A 16,117-nucleotide genomic window follows, 5' to 3' on the forward strand; every position below is an offset into this window, starting at 1 on the left:
GGTGGTAGGGAGGCAAACAGCAACGCATTCGCTGGAAGTGCTGTTTTCTACTTTTGTCTTCACCTGTATTTTATACTGAGTATGATTTGTAAACATGCCCAGAATATTTATAATCTCAGTTGCAAACGTGATTCTGTGAAGTATTTTATGCAGCATCAAAGGGACATGTCTTTTAAAAGCATCCAAGACAAATCATTTTCAGCTGACAGAACAGATTTGTTTTGTTTTGTTTTGTTTTTGTTTTGAGACCAAGTCTCACTATTGCCCAGGCTGAAGTGTAATGGTGCGATTTCAGCTCACCGCAACCACTGTCGCCCGGGTTGAAGTGATTCTCCCGCCTCAGCCTCTGGAGTAGCTGGGATTATGGGCACCCACCACCATGCCCGGCTAATTTTTGTAGAGACGGAGTTTCACTGTGTTAGCCAGGCTGGTCTCAAACTCCTGACCTCAGGTGATCCACCTGCCTTGGCCTCCGCAAGTGCTGGGATTACAGACATGAGCCACTGTGCCCGACCTTTTTTTTTTTTGAGACAGGATCTCACTCTGTTGCCCAGGCTGGAGTGCAGTGGTGCGATCACAGGTCATTGCAGCCTCCATTTCCCAGGCTCAAAGTGATCATCCTACCTCAGCCTCCTGAGTAGCTGGGATGCGAGTGCCACACCCGGCTAATTTTTGTATTTTTTGTAGAGATGGGTTTTCACCATATTGCCCAGGCTGGTCTCAAACTCTTGAGCTCAAGTGATCTGCCTGCCTTGGCCTCCTAAAGTGCTGGGATTATAGGCAGGAGCCACAGCACCCGGCCACTTTTCACCTTTTTTAAGTGATGTAAAAAACACGTAAAGTTTACCCTCTTAATTATTTTTCAGTGTACGGTTTAGTAGTGTTTTAAGTATATTCGCATGGTTGTGCAACAAATCTCCAGAATTTTTTCATCTTGCAAAACTGAAACTATGCCGTTTGAATACCTACTCCCCGTTTCCCCCTCCCCCATTCAATGACGATTTTTTCCACCATTCAACTTTCCTATTTTTATGAGTTTGACTACTTTAGATACCCAATAAGTTGGTTTGTATAGTATTTGTCCTTTTATGACTGGCTTACTTTATTCAGTCTAATGTCCTCACAGTTCATCCATGTTGTAGTATGCGTCAGAAGTACCTTCCTTTTAAAGACAGTACCTTTCCTTTGTGTGTATATACTGCATTTATCCATCTCCATCTATTGATGGACATCTGGATTGCTTTCATCTTTTGGCTGTTGTGAATAATGCTGTTATGAACATGGGTGTACAATGCTTTTCGCTTTTTTGTGAAGCTGTGAAGCTTTGCTAAATCATGTGTGAGTTTGTTACTGAGGAAAACCGTTACATGAGGTAGAAAACTTTAGCTGATGATCTCTGCCTTTCTCCTTGCTAGTTAAATGTATAATCTTATGTAAATTACATGACCCCCACCAGTCTTTTGGGCCTTCTTATGTAAGAGAGGAAAATGCATTCACAAAGTCATAATTAAAGCAGCTGAAATAATGTATATTAAAGCATTTCTTTTTTTTTTTTTTTTTTTTTGAGATGGAGTTTCATTCTCTTCACCCAGGCTGGAGAGCAGTGGCGTGATGTTGCCTCACTGCAACCTCTGCCTCAGCCTCCTCAGTAGCTGGGATTACAGGTGCCTGACATCACGCCTGGCTAATTTTGTTTTGTTTTGGTTTTGTTTTTTTGAGACGGAGTCTTACTCTGTTGCCCAGGCTGGAGTGCAATGGCGCGAACTCAGCTCAATGCAAGCTCCGCCTCTGGGGTTCACGCCATTTTCCTGGCTCAGCCTCAGCGCCTGTAGCCTGGGACTACAGGCACTCACCACCATGCCTGGCTAATTTTAATTTTGTATTTTAGTAGAGACCGGGTTTCACCCTGTTAGCCAGGATGGTCTTGATCTCCTGACCTCGTGATCCGCCCACCTCAGCCTCCCAAAGTGCTGGGATTACAGGCGTGAGCCACCGCACCCAGCTAATTTTGTATTTTTAGTAGAGATAGGGTTTCACCATGTTGGCCAGGCTGGTCAAAGTACTGGGATTACAGGCATGAGCCACCACGCCCAGCTAATTTTTGTATTTTTAGTAGAGATGGGGTTTCACCATGTTGGCCAGGCTGGTCTTGAACTCCTGACCTCAGATGATCCGCCTGCCTCAGCCTCCCAAAGTGCTGGGATTACAGCCGTGAGCCACTGCGCCTGGCCTTAAAGCTCTTTTGAGATTCTTAAAGTGTAAGGAGGCCAGTGACTGCTTATTTATCAGTTTTCCTTTGCAATTCAAGAGCAGTTACAATATTTGCTGTTAGAACTTCTAATTTTTTTGACTTTGTTCTTTTGATGAGATATCTTTAGAACAATCTTTGTAATATTAGATGTTGGTATCATGAATTCATCAACTGTGCAATGTCCAAATTTTTTATTTTAAAAACATAGTAACTTTAATGTTGAAAGAATGACATGATAGAAGAGAAGCTTGGATTTTACTACGTGATGAGTGATTTCCTGATTGTAGTTTTTAGACTATACAGATTAGTGAAAGTATCTACAAAATAGCTCTTGTTTTGAAAGGAGCTTGTTAAAAATCAAGAAACTAGACATTTTGAATAACAATCTATGATTGTAACTCTTGGTTAATCTCCAAAGAGTGGAAGAATGTGAGTCAATTAAGGAGTTAAGTGCCTGGTGTTAACCTTGAGAGGGCTTATGGTAGAAGTGAAAGAAGTTGCCAGTTCCTTTCAGATGCTGTAGTTCTAGGCTCTACCCATTACATTTCTCCAGCTACAGATAGAGCTGTATAGTGATTTGATATGTGGCAACAAACAGTATTATTTATCTTCTTAAAAGGTAGTTGCTTTTTAAGAGAAAACGTGTTTTATTTTATGATCCGGAGCAACTTAGGGATGTTTGTCTTCTAGGCTCATCAACAGAGCAGACGAGCAGACCGTTTATTAGCTGCAGGCAAATACGAAGAGGCTATTTCTTGTCACAAAAAGGCTGCAGGTGAGTGTTATTAAGTACTCTGTAAAACTGAAGAGCAGAAAGTCACAATAGTAATAATGTGTGTTGCTTTTCATATGCAAGACTGATACTGCTGACTCACCAGAATATCAGCTTTGATTATTTTTCAAGTAAGTGTGTTGGATTTCCCAGCTCCTGCTAATCCAATCTTCTTTCTAAACCACGAAGATGGCATAAATGCGGTAAACAATTCCTGGACACAGCCTTCTGAGCCCAAAGATCCCTAAAAACAGGAGCTGATTGTAACAAGTCTGCCATTTTATCTTAGTTATTATAAAAAAAGGAGTTTGGGTTTCAAATAATTTACCATTTCAGGTTCTCAAAATAGTAATTCAATTCAGTTCCAACCAATTCATTTTCACTGAGTTTCTGTTTTCTAACATGCTGATAATGCAAAACTTGCTAAAGACTTTTGTTACCTAAATTGTGGGAGATTTTTCCTGTGGTCTTTTTTTAGCTTCCCTTCTGAATATCTCATCTCTACATGCATGCCTATAGTAACATGCTGATGATAGCTTTCATTTCAGAATTGTTGGCTTCTTATCAAAGACCTAATTTTACCCTAGTCAGTCAAGCAACCTAGCATATGTTGAACTCAGAAATAGATCTTGGGGGCCTGTTTTGCTTAGACCAGTTTCTGTTGGCTGAGTAACAAACCGAAAAACTTTGGGTCCTCGTTAGTGTAGTGGTAAGTATAAAAATAGAAATAAAAAATTTAAAAATCTTTGGGGAAAGGATGTTTTACTCATGCCACATCCAAAATGAGTGCAGGTCATCTTTCTTAGGGCAGACCCTGAAGTCTTCTGCTGGCAGGCACGTTCCTTTCCCTCTAGGCCAGTATGATGATTAGAGCCATATTCTTTCCTGACAGAGGCTGCCCCTCCCTTGATATTTTACTTGTGAAATACAGACTGCAAGGTGGGCAGTAGATTGGATAAGTCTTCTCACTACAGTGTTTTTTGCCTGGAAGTTAGTAATTTTCAGAGAAAATTTTAAGTTTTTTTTGTTTGTTTGTTTGTTTTTCTTTTTGGAGATGGAGTCTTGCTGTGTCGCCCAGGCTGGAGTGCAGTGGCATGGTCTTGGCTCACTGCAACCTCCGCCTCCTGGGTTTGAGTGGTTCTCCTGCTTCAGCCTCCTGAGTAGCTGGGAATACAGGTGTGTGCCACCACACCTGGCTTGTATTTTCAGTAGAGACGGGGTTTCTCCATGTTGGCCAGGCTGGTCTCGAACTTCTGACCTCATGATTGACCCACCTTGGCCTCCCAAAGTGCTGGGATTACGGGCATCAGCCACTGCGCCAAGCCCTTTTTTTTTTTTTTAGTTTTGGGGTACATGTGCAGAACGTGCAGGTTTGTTGCATAGGTATACGCGTGCCATGGTGGCTTGCTGCACCCATCAACCCGTCGTCTACATTAGGTATTTCTCCTAATGCTATCTGTCCCCCAGCCTCCCACCCCCACTTTTTTTAAAAAAGAAATATTTTTGCCACTGAAGTGTACTGGAGGTATCTGCTGTAGGTCCGAGCATGCAGTAGATATCCCATAAATCTTTGGGTGTTTTTATGGTGAGAGGGCTTTGTACAGTGTTAAAGATGTCAACTAGTGCTCTTTAAATCTTTCCTAAACCATATTTTGTTATGAATCAGATTGTTAAATCTGTAGTCACTACAAAGATGATGTACCATGTTTAACTATTTAAGAAAACCATGTTTTATATGGATGCCCCAGTGAAACAATACCTTATGTAACCAAAAATGGTCATGGTTACATATATATAACATATGTTAAGTGGAGTGAATCAGCATATGTTATGCACTGAGCTATGGGATGTTACGAATATATAAAAAGAAGGAAGTTTTAGTCGTAACCTAATCCTTGTCTTTGAAGACTTAAAACTGATGTTGGGCTTCAATTAACCACTTCCCACCCCCAGTCTAAATTCTGTGACATTCTCAGGAGTAGAAAAATAAGACAATCTGTTAGATCACATTAGCTTCAATTATGGAGATAGAACTTAATGTGATTAGTAAATCCCACTGGGTTGATAGGGGGTTTCAACTTGTGTTTTAGAATGGAGTTGAAAATTGACGTGGTTGAAATGAGCTCACTTTTTGAAATTGACTTGCATCTCTAGGGCTTATAACTGGTCTTGGAAGGTATGGATGTAGGTGTATTCTGTAAGGAAGCAACTTATTTGGAAATCATTTTAGAGATGAGGCAAGAAAAGATCAACATCTAAGAAAGACTAATAGGAAGGAAAGGCTGAAATGAGAGAATTTAAGGGCAGAGGGGGCCTGGGTATCCAGCTGTCAAAGATCAGAGGAGATTCTGAGACTAAAAACATACCCTGAGATTACCTAGCTAAGGACTTTATAGCCTCTTTGTAGTGTTTGTATTGTAAATGTGCTGAAATAAGAAGTTGCTTGATGTCTCTTTCCTTTTGAGGAAAGGTAGGATCTCTTGAGGTGGACAATGAATGGCCAAATTAAATGAAACTGAGCACGTGAGCATTAATTTGCCAGATAAGCACATCCCTAAGTGAATTTCTCTTCTTTCATACACAACAGAAGAACAAAACCTTAAATAAGTTAATAGCCATTAACAGTGCTTAGAACTCAAAATGAGCATTTCAGAAGATGAGCAGGCCCCAGAGTACACAGTGTGTACTTGTGTGGATTTGATCAATATTTTGTTTGAAAACAAATCTTGACCTAAGCCTTTTGAAACTGTGATAACATGGAAATGATTCTATCCTTATTCAGAGGCAGTATATTGCTGCACCTTCTATGCTTTGGGACCAGTTTAACAGATTCCTGATAGAAGAGTAATAGATGTTATTATTTTTTGTTTTTTGTTTGAGACGGAGTCTTGCTCTGTCACCCAGAGTGGAGTGCCACGGCATGATCTTAGCTCACTGCAAGCTCCACCTCCCAGGCTCAAGTGATTCTTCTGCCTCAGCCTCCCGAGTAGCTGGAACTACAGGCGTACGCCACCACACTCGGCAAATTTTTGTATTTTTTGGTAGAGACAGGGTTTCACCATGTTGGCCAGGCTGATCGCAAACTAACTCCTAACCCAAGTGATCCGCCCACCTCGGCCTCCCAAAGTGTTGGGATTACAGGCGTGAGCCACTGCGCCCGGCCAGATGTTATTATTTTAAGACATTCTTCAAATTTCCTTAGTTCCTTTATTGTATCATTTACTTAATATCTACTTTACATTTTAGCCTCGTATCATAATTAAAGGAAGTAGTTTAACCAGAATTGTTAGCAGTTTTTGAGATAGGTACTCTTTTTCTACTTTTCTGTGTTGCTGTACTTTTGTATCTATTGTAAGTCTGTGGAAGAAATCCATAAACATGGAATCAGATTTAAAATAATTTTCTTCTTTAAAATAACTTTAAAATGCCCCATTTATAAGATCTAAATGTGGGGAATACTTTAAATGACAGTGTGATTCTTGTTGTATTCTTTGTGCTTTGGGATATCCTTTGGTAGCCTCCTATGTCATACAATTTAAAGGTTCTACAAAGTGGGGAGGCATTTCAGTTGGCTAAAGCTTGGTTTTGTGAAAGCTATTCGTTTGTTAAGAAAGTGGATTTAAAGCAAACTAGTTCAAACAGGGAGACAAATACACGCAGGCAAGATGGAAGGGATGTCTAAGAAAATTTGTCTACAGTGTATCAGAACAATAGCAGAGCAGACAATGTCTCTGCAGACTTTTGGAGTCTCGCTCCATTACCCAGGCTGGAGTGCAATGGCGTGATCTTGGCTCAGTGCAACCTCCACCTCCTGGGTTCAAGTGATTCTCCTGCATCAGCTTCCCTAGTAGCTGGGATTACAGGCGCCTGCCGCCACTCCCAGCTAATTTTTTTTTTTTTTTTTAGTAGAGCTGGGGTTTCACCATGCTGGCCAGGCTGGTCTTGAACTCCCGACCTCAGGCGATCCACCAGCCTCGGCCTCCCTAAGTGCTGGGATTACAGGTGTGAACCACCATACCCATTCATCTCCACAGATTTAAACATGAACAAAAGGAAAAGAAACTAGTATGCAGCTGTACAGACTTACTACAGGAAAAAAAGACAAAGTGTTGTTGGAAGGATGTAATTATGGTGAGCATGGCTGGGGCAAAGACTATATAACCAACTCTGTTTTTTCTTTTAATTCTTTTCAGATTGATACAGGGTCTCGCTATGTTGCTCAGTCTAGTCTGGAATTCCTGGGCTCAGGCAATCCTCCTCTTTGGCCTCCCAAAGTGCTAGCCACTGCACCTGGCCCTAGCTCTCCTTTTTCCTGGAGAGGGAGCATCTAATTCAGCAGTCCCAACCTTTTTGCTGCCAGGGACCAGTTTTGTGGTAGTCAGTTTTCCACAGACCTGAGGTGGACAAAATGGTTTTAGGATGATTCAAGCACATTACATTTATTGTGCACTTTATATTTTACAATGTAATAATAGAAATAATGAAATAATTATACAACTCAATGTAATGTAGAATCAGTGGGAACCCTGAGCTTGTTTTCCTACAGCTAGACAGTCTCATTTAGGGGTGATGGGAGACAGTGACAGATCATTAGGCATTAGATTATCATAAGGAGAGTGCAGCCTAGATCCCTTGCATGTGCAGTTCACAGTAGGGTTTGTGCTATGAGAAGCTAATGCCGCTGCTGATCTGATGGGAGGCAGAATTCAGGTGGTAATGCAAGCAGTGGGGAGTGGCTGTAAATACAGATGAAACTTCACTGGCTTGCGTGCTGCTCAATTCCTGCTGTGTGTGTGGCCCAGTTCCTAACAAGACATAGACCAATACCAGCCTGGGGGTTTGGGACCCCGATATAATTGTATCTTAAGGACTACGGTAGAACCTAGCAGGCAGGAACTCTTAAGTTATGACATCAAATCATTAAATTATTTGGATTAAGACTGGACAGAAAGCAATGCCTTGTATCTGCAAAAAGGCAAAAGAGGGACTTAATATAGGTATGAAAGATGCCAAAAATGTTTACACAAGCAAGATAAAAATGGAGATTCATTATGGGCAATTCATTGATAATACAGAACTTGTTATTTATACCTAACCTTGTTCCCAAAAGGTTATAAAATGTCTTACCGATGAATGTATAATAAAATATCAAATGTAACTAAAGATACATAGATAAGGACATCCATAGAGAGAGAAAGTGGGAAAGGACTAGTAGTATAGTTCACAAAATGTACCATTAGTTCTTGCCGGCAGGGCGCAGTGGCTCAAGCCTGTAATCCCGGCACTTTGGGAGGCCGAGACGGGCGGATCATGAGGTCAGGAGATAGAGACTATCCTGGCTAACACGGTGAAACCCCGTCTCTACTAAAAAAATACAAAAAACTAGCCAGGAGAGATGGCGGGTGCCTGTAGTCCCAGCTACTCGGGAGGCTGAGGCAGGAGAATGGCATGAACCTGGGAGGCGGAGCTTGCAGTGAGCTGAGATCCGGCCACTGCACTCCAGCCTGGGCGACAGAGCAAGACTCCGTCTCAAAAAAAAAAAAAAAAAAAAGAACTTGTCTTAAGTTTTCTAGCAGTCATCCTAAAGAGGAAAGAATAATTTTTACATTGGCTATTAAAATTCAAACAGTCACTGAGGATCTAAGATCAGAGAAGTCTTTTGAAGGTCTTCATAAATGACATTATACTGTCCTCAGTAACTTCCTCACAGTAAATATGTCAACAGGTCCTGAGGGCTTTTAACCGTAAGGCTGATAGCTTAACTCAGAGACAATTCATTAAAAGTGATTCTATAGGAGTCCAAAATGATAGATTCCAGGTATTCAGATGGATAAAAGGTCTTTCATAATCTCATGATGTTTTTGTGCATATAATGAGTAATAGGGTTTGGATAGGTTCTTGTTTGATTTTAATCTTCCCTAAACCTATTTTTCCGATTAGGCCATCTTCAGTTTCTGAATTATAAAATCCATAGGAGTTTTAAATAACAAAACCTTCAGGATAGGGTAGGGAATATTTTTATTTTATTGCCACTGACATCCTTTTGGGGGAAGTTAAGAATTCTTTTAAAAAATCCCCAGTTGTATCAGAATTATTTATCAGAACAGTTCTCTTTGTCATATGAGGATTATTAAAACTCTTCCTTTTACCTGTTAATTACAGAACGGCGACACATATTAACATGCCTGTTTTTTCTTTTAACAGCATATCTTTCTGAAGCCATGAAGCTGACACAGTCTGAGCAGGTGAGACATGTTCCCAATATTTTCAGCAAGGGTTAGAAAGGTTTTCTTGTAGAGGCTTGAATTGTGTGTATAGCAAAGTGTTGTGTCCCTCTCAAAATGCTATAGTCAAAAATATATAAAATGGGCAAGGGAAGAGCACTTCGCAATGGAAATTAAAACTAAATGAACTACAGTCGATGCCCCAGACATGGAATGCAGAAACTTCTTTTTTTCTAGTGGTTACTCACAGATCTCAGATTGCCAGCCAGATGTACCTTTTAGAGAGCCCTCTTCAGACCATTCCTGATCATTAGCTCTTATTTGATCATTAGCTTACAGTCAGTAAACAGGCCTGGCCAAGAGGAAACCAGCTGGACTACCCTTTGTTTGTCAAAGATAATTTAAATGTGACCCGTCTCCCACTTGTCTTTGCTTGAATTCTTAAGCAGTTCAGGTACTTTTAAATTTGTTTCACCAATTGCTTTAAATTTTCTTCTGTGTTTGGGGAGGCCCTGCCAAGTGTTTCAAGATACATTTATTCATAAGACTGGGCATGGTGGCCTGTGCCTATAATCCCAGCACTTTGGGACGCCAAGGCAGGGGGATCATACTTGAGACCAGGAGTTCGAGACCAACCTGGGCAACATAGTGAGACCCCATCTCTACAAAAATTTTAAAAAATTAGCTGTGCATGGTGGCACATGCCTGTAGTTCTAGCTACTTGGGAGGCTGAGGTGGGAGGATCACTTGAACACCTGAGTTCAAGGCTGCAGTGAGCTATGACTGGACCATTGCACTTCAGCCTCAGCAACAGGGACCCTGTTTCTAAAATAAATACATATAAAATATCTTGTTTAAAACTTTTTATTTTAAAAGTATCAGTTAAGGAGATCATTTCTATGAGGTATATCAGTGGCAGGGAAAGCCACTAGTTTCTCAAAGTGAACCAAGGGAACTTTAAAGTTGTGTTCTGTCCCTTTCACTGCCTTTGAAAGTATGGAATCTGCTTGTGATCCAGGCATGCTTTGAACTATCCAAACACACTGTTGATAAGGATGACTTTCTTCTTAGCTGTTCGTAGAATTAGTATGTCTACAGAGGAGAGATTTCTAATTTTAAGTTGAGTACAAATGCCATTACACATGGGGTCAGGCACACTGAGGAAAACATCTGATTTAGTGTATTGATTGGGAATAGGACTTCTAACTTTCTGAATGAATGGTGTTTTTGCAAACATAGTATGTAAATTGTAAGTGTTGTTGGGTTATTCAGAAAGGAGGATTTTGGAGTAGTATATGTTGGACATTACTAAGACACTTAAAATGTTAAAATCCTTCAAATTTTACCTTTCCTTCTATGTAATAGGCTCATCTTTCACTGGAATTGCAAAGGGATAGCCATATGAAACAGCTCCTCCTCATCCAAGAGAGATGGAAAAGGGCCCAGCGGGAAGAAAGATTGAAAGCCCAGCAGAACACAGATAAGGATGTAGCTGCCCATCTTCAGGCATCTCACAAACCCTCTGCAGAGGATGCAGAGGGCCAGAGCCCCCTTTCTCAGAAGTACAGCCCTTCTACAGAGAAATGCCTGCCTGAGATTCAGGGGATCTTTGACAGGGATCCAGACACACTACTATATTTACTTCAGCAAAAGAGTGAGCCAGCAGAGCCATGTATTGGAAGCAAAGCCCCAAAAGATGATAAAACAATTATAGAGGAGCAGGCAACCAAAATTGCAGATTTGAAGAGGCACGTGGAGTTCCTTGTGGCTGAGAATGAAAGATTAAGGAAAGAAAATAAACAACTAAAGGCTGAAAAGGCCAGACTTCTAAAGGGTCCAGTAGAAAAGGAGCTGGATGTAGATGCTGATTTTGTAGAAACATCAGAGTTATGGAGCTTGCCACCACATTCAGAAACTGCTACAGCCTCCTCAACCTGGCAGAAGTTCGCAGCAAATACCGGGAAAGCCAAGGACATTCCAATCCCCAATCTTCCTCCCTTGGATTTTCCATCTCCAGAACTTCCCCTTATGGAGCTCTCTGAGGATATTCTGAAAGGATTTATGAGTAATTAAAATGGAAGGCCACAGAAAAGGGGAAAAGAGGAAATAATACAGTAATCATTAATCCAGCAAAAAAAAAAAAAAANTAATTAATCTGTAATGCCATAAATGATAATGCAAAACCTAAATAATATGGTGGCCGGAGGGGCTGCCTTATATTTGAAACATGCTTTCTATCATGCATTGACTGTATGCATTTTGTTAATGCACATTTTGTTTGTTTAAATAAGGTGTGTAAGATACACACCCTTCTAGATGAAACTATATGTGCCACACTTTGCACTACTCATAATAACCTCAAGACTATCAGAAGAAATATTTAAATTTCCATTTTATGAAGAAAGGAACCAAATTATTATGCTTTTTTAAAACAAATTACCAGTTTACATAATTAATCAGGGTGCATTTTAAGTTCTAACTTTGTTTATTGTATAGTGCATCATTTGAAAATACCAAGGAGGAAATACCCTTTGTTTTTAATGATGCAAGAGTGGAAGTAATGCTAGTTGGCAGTATTTGATTGTAAGAAATCAATAAAGTAATTGTGTTTTATACCTTTGTTGAATGTGGTTGATAGTTAAAAAGCAAGGCACTAAGAGGCTTCTCTCTGCGTTGTGAACTTTGAACAGTTGCGGTTAGATGATTACTTTTGTGTGTCAAGGATTTTTTGTTTTTGTTTTTGTTTTTTCAGTGTTTGGTAGTCCATTTCCCTTACGACTAGGGTGACAGAGAGTACAGAAGTTCCTGAGGTTTAAATGTGTTGTTTGCAACCTTTTTCTTGACCACCACATGGAAAATGCGCAGGGCTGCTCTAGGCTGGAGGGAGCTGTCCCTTGGGCACCTGCCACCCTGTCAGAGCATAGTGTGAGGAAGTGCTGCTTTGGATTCTCTTCACCAAGCTGGATGATGTTCCATGAGAAAGAAGGGGAAGAGGAGAATATAAGCAAAACATTTGGGTACAAGCTACTGGGCATGTTGAAAGCTTGGATTTGCTGTGTGGAATTACAGAAGTGAGAAATACATTGCCTCCTCTGAGGACAATTGGGTTGAGGAAGTTGGGCTAGGCTCACAAATCCAGTGATGAAACTAGTAGAAATAGGGCCAGGCGTGGTAGCTTATACCTGTAATCCCAACACTTTGGGAGGCTGAGATGGGAGGGTCGCTTGAACCCAAGAGTTTGCGACCAGTCTGGGCAACATAGTGAGACCCTGTCTGTACTCAAAAAAAACTTTAGCTGGGTGCAGTGATGGCGCGCCTGTAGTTGCAGTTACTCCAGAGGCAGAGGTGGGAGGATGACTTGAGCCTGGGAGGTTGAGGCTGCAGTGAGCTGTCATACCACTGCATTCCAACCTGGACACCAGAGTGAGATTCTGTCTCAAAAAAAAACCAGTAGAAGTCACCATGGAGAAATCGTATTTTTTCCTGTCTCATCTTGCTGCAGATGAAACAAAAAATAAACTAGCCTGCTAAATTATTTTGAGCTCTATACTGTCTTAAAAGTTACGTTAATTTCCTGGGCACAGTGGCTCATGCTTGTAATCCCAGCACTTTGGGAGACCGAAGCAGGTGGATCACCTGAAGTCTGGAGTTCGAGACCAGCCTGACCAATATGGCAAAACCCTGTCTCTTACTAACAATACAAAGATTAGCCAGTTGTGGTGGCATGTGTCTGTAGTCCCAGCTACTTAGGAGGCTGAAGCAGGGGAATCACTCGAACCAGGGAGGCGGAGGTTGCAGTGAGCCGAGATCACGCTACTGCACTCCAGCCTGAGCAACAGAGCTGGACTCTGTCTCAAAAAAAAAAAAAAAAAGTTTATCTCAGTGTTTTTTTATTACTATTTTTTCTGTTTGACTGACTATAATTTCTGTTCTGCTGAACATCTCAGTGTTTTAATATCCTAGACTCAGAACATTTTACTTGCCTAACCTTGCTCATAAAACTTGACATTAAAAGCTTATGCCAAAAATAAATCATGTGTTGCTTAACAAGAATATGTTCTGAGGAAAATGTTAGGTGATTTTTTCATGTGAGCATCCTAAAGTGGACTTACACAAACTTAGGCGGCAGAGCCTGCTCCACACCTAGGCTGTATAGTCTTGCTCCTGGGCTACAAACCTGTACAGCATGGGACTGTACTGACTAGGCAGTTGTAACACAATGATATTTGTGTATCTAAACAAAGGTATGGTCTTATAATCTGTCATGTGGCCCATCACTGAAATGTTCTATGGCCCATGACTCTATTAGCCTAGCCATTTCTCTCTAAAAGATGAGCTCTGTTACATGTAACACAAACACATTTTTTTTTTTTTTTTTTTGAGACAGAGTCTCACTGTTGCCCAGGCTGGAGTGCAAAGGCGCGGTCTCTGCTTCCTGCAACCTTTGCCTCCTGGGTTCAAGCGATTCTTCTGCCTTAGCCTCCCGAGTACCTGAGACTACAGGCATGCGTCACCACAACAGGCTAATTTTTGCATTTTTAGTAGAGCTGGGGTTTCACTATGTTGGCCAGGCTGATTTTGAACTCCTGACCTCGTGATCTGCCTGCCTTGGCCTCCCAAAGTGTTGGGATTACAGGCGTGAGCCACTGCGCCCGGCTGTGACAAGAACACTTTTCTAACTTACCCCCCTTTTCTACCACTACCACCTCCTTCCAGGGCCCTTCCCTGCCATTACTTTTACCAATTTGATATATATTTTCTAGGGCCCATGTCTTTGCATTTCCACTAATGTATTTATTTGGACTAATTTTACTTTTCTGTTGTCTTTGAAACTTACAGTATTTAATATGCTCATTTAATCTGGTTCTGAAGTTTTGTGTTAAAATCTGTCACTAGAATTTATGTGCCTTTTGACCAGGAGTATGTGGTACTTCTGCAGCATCCTAGCACCATGTCTTCTATAGAGTACATACTGAATCAAACCCAGCAAACACCAAAACCCCACTTGTTTCATTCATTCTTAAGACCTAGCCTCTACACTAATTGCCCCTCTCCTGGTTGGGGTTGTTAGGTGGTGGTGTGTCTTTGTCTAGCATAAGGCACTGAAAGGGATGTGAGAATAGCTTACTTCCTCTAAATAGTGCCTTCTGCATGTGTAGGAAGTTTAGCGGCCTCTTGTCCATTATTCAGCGGTGGCCTCTTGCTGTTGAATCCAGATAACTGGGCGTTAAAAAGTCCAGAAAGGCCAGGTGTGGTGGTTTGTGCTTATAATCCTAGCAATTTGGGAGGCTGAGATGGGAGGATTGCTTGATCACAGGAGTTCAAGACCAGGATGGGCAACGTAGTGAGACCCTGTCTCTACATTAAAAAAAAGAAAAAAAAAATGAGGTGTGGTGGTACATGCTGATAGTCCTAGCTACTTGGGAGGCTGAGGTGGGAGGATTACTTGAGCCCATGAGTTCAAGGCTGCAGTGAGCCATTACCATGCCACTGCACTCCAGTCTGGGCAACAAAGCAAGACCCTGTCTCAATCAGCCCAGAAAGCCTACCTCCGAGTTCTCATTGTCAGCTTTTCACAGACTAACAACAAAAGAAACATTTCTTTCGTAAATAGTGTGTAGGAACAATTTTATCTTAACCACAGGTAATGCATACTATCTAGGAACCATATTTAAGAGAAAGGGGGATAGGAGGAATTACGTTTTCAAAATCATCAGTTCCTTCAAAACCGTGTCTATCCCAGGTGTTTTATCAAGGTTATTGGAATAATGAAAATGTTTTGTCTGTAGATAAGCCAATTCAAAATGGTAAGTACATTATCTTTCTGCTTTTATAAGTCTGTGGGTACCTTTTTGTTTTAATATATTTTGGATGTTACAATTTTTAGGGTCTTTAAGCAATGTTATTTTGTATATAAACCACCTGAGGTCCAGAAGCTTATGAGTTCCATGAAGTGATGTACCAGACGGGAGCAGAGCCCAGAGGAAGGTAAGGCCTGATCACCATTTAGACTGTGCTGCGTTTACTGCCACACTGGGACTGGGTTGTCTAGTTGTCCTTCTGTGCCAAGGGACCTGATCTTCATGTACACAATATACCACTGTACCTCTGCTACTTTCTGCTTCCCAAGGAGGCATTGGAGACTATGATACTGTGATTTATAAGAAGAAATAAATATTTTGCTATTTGTCTCTGGTTCCTGGCACAGAGCTCCCAAGTCTCCTGTAATTTCCTGGCTGGTAGGAACTTTTGTTCTAATGTTATGCCTCTCTGTGGGCCCCTGGATAGGGACTGGTCACCAGAAAGACCAGCCCATGATTAGAAGCTTAAAACTTTCAGCCCCACCCCACCCTTTGGAAGGGGGGAGAGGCTGCAGATTGAGTACAATTGATTATGCCCATATGATTAAGTCTCCATAAAAATCCCTGAACTACATGATTCTTAGAGCGTCCATGTTACTGAACATGTGGAGCTGGTGTGCCCTGAGAGGACACAGAAACCCCATGCCCCTGCCCCATGTCTGTCTCCCATCTAGTTGTTCTGATAAGTACTTTCATAATAAATGGTTAAATGTAAATAAGATGTTTCCCTAAGCCATTCAAGCAAAGGATTGAATCCAAAGGGGTTAGGCAGCAGTGGGGAGTGTTGTGGGACCCTCAGATTTACAGCTGGTTGGTCAGAATAACAGGTCGAACCTGGGACTTGTGGTTGGGTCTGAATTAAGGGTAGTCTTGTGGGACCGAGCCCTTAACCTCCAGGTAGGTAGAGCCAGAGCTGAGTTAAATTTGTAGGATCACCTACCAGAGAATTGATGTGTGGGGAAAAAAACTCACATCTGGTGTTGGAAGTGAAGTACTGAGAGTGAGTTGA

The 16,117-nt window shown here is 41.4% G+C and overlaps 1 protein-coding gene across 3 annotated transcripts in view; it reads left to right on the top strand.

Moving 5' to 3' along the window:
• Positions 1–11,393, top strand: part of NRBF2 (nuclear receptor binding factor 2) — a 21,753-nt gene extending 10,360 nt beyond the window's left edge. For 2 of the 3 annotated variants that reach the window (XM_017877567.1, XM_017877568.1), the window contains exons 2-4: positions 2,942–3,026; positions 9,228–9,268; positions 10,613–11,393. In XM_017877567.1, the coding sequence (XP_017733056.1) occupies positions 2,942–3,026; positions 9,228–9,268; positions 10,613–11,320 (834 nt within the window). In that variant the 3' untranslated portion in view covers positions 11,321–11,393. The remainder of the gene's footprint in view (positions 1–2,941; positions 3,027–9,227; positions 9,269–10,612) is intronic. The other variant, XM_017877570.1, reaches the window with a different exon arrangement.
• Positions 11,394–16,117: the final 4,724 nt, after the last annotated feature.

This window comes from Rhinopithecus bieti, unplaced genomic scaffold, assembly GCF_001698545.2.
Source record: "Rhinopithecus bieti isolate Rb0 unplaced genomic scaffold, ASM169854v2 scaffold_10351, whole genome shotgun sequence".
Classification (NCBI taxonomy): Eukaryota; Metazoa; Chordata; class Mammalia; order Primates; family Cercopithecidae; genus Rhinopithecus; species Rhinopithecus bieti.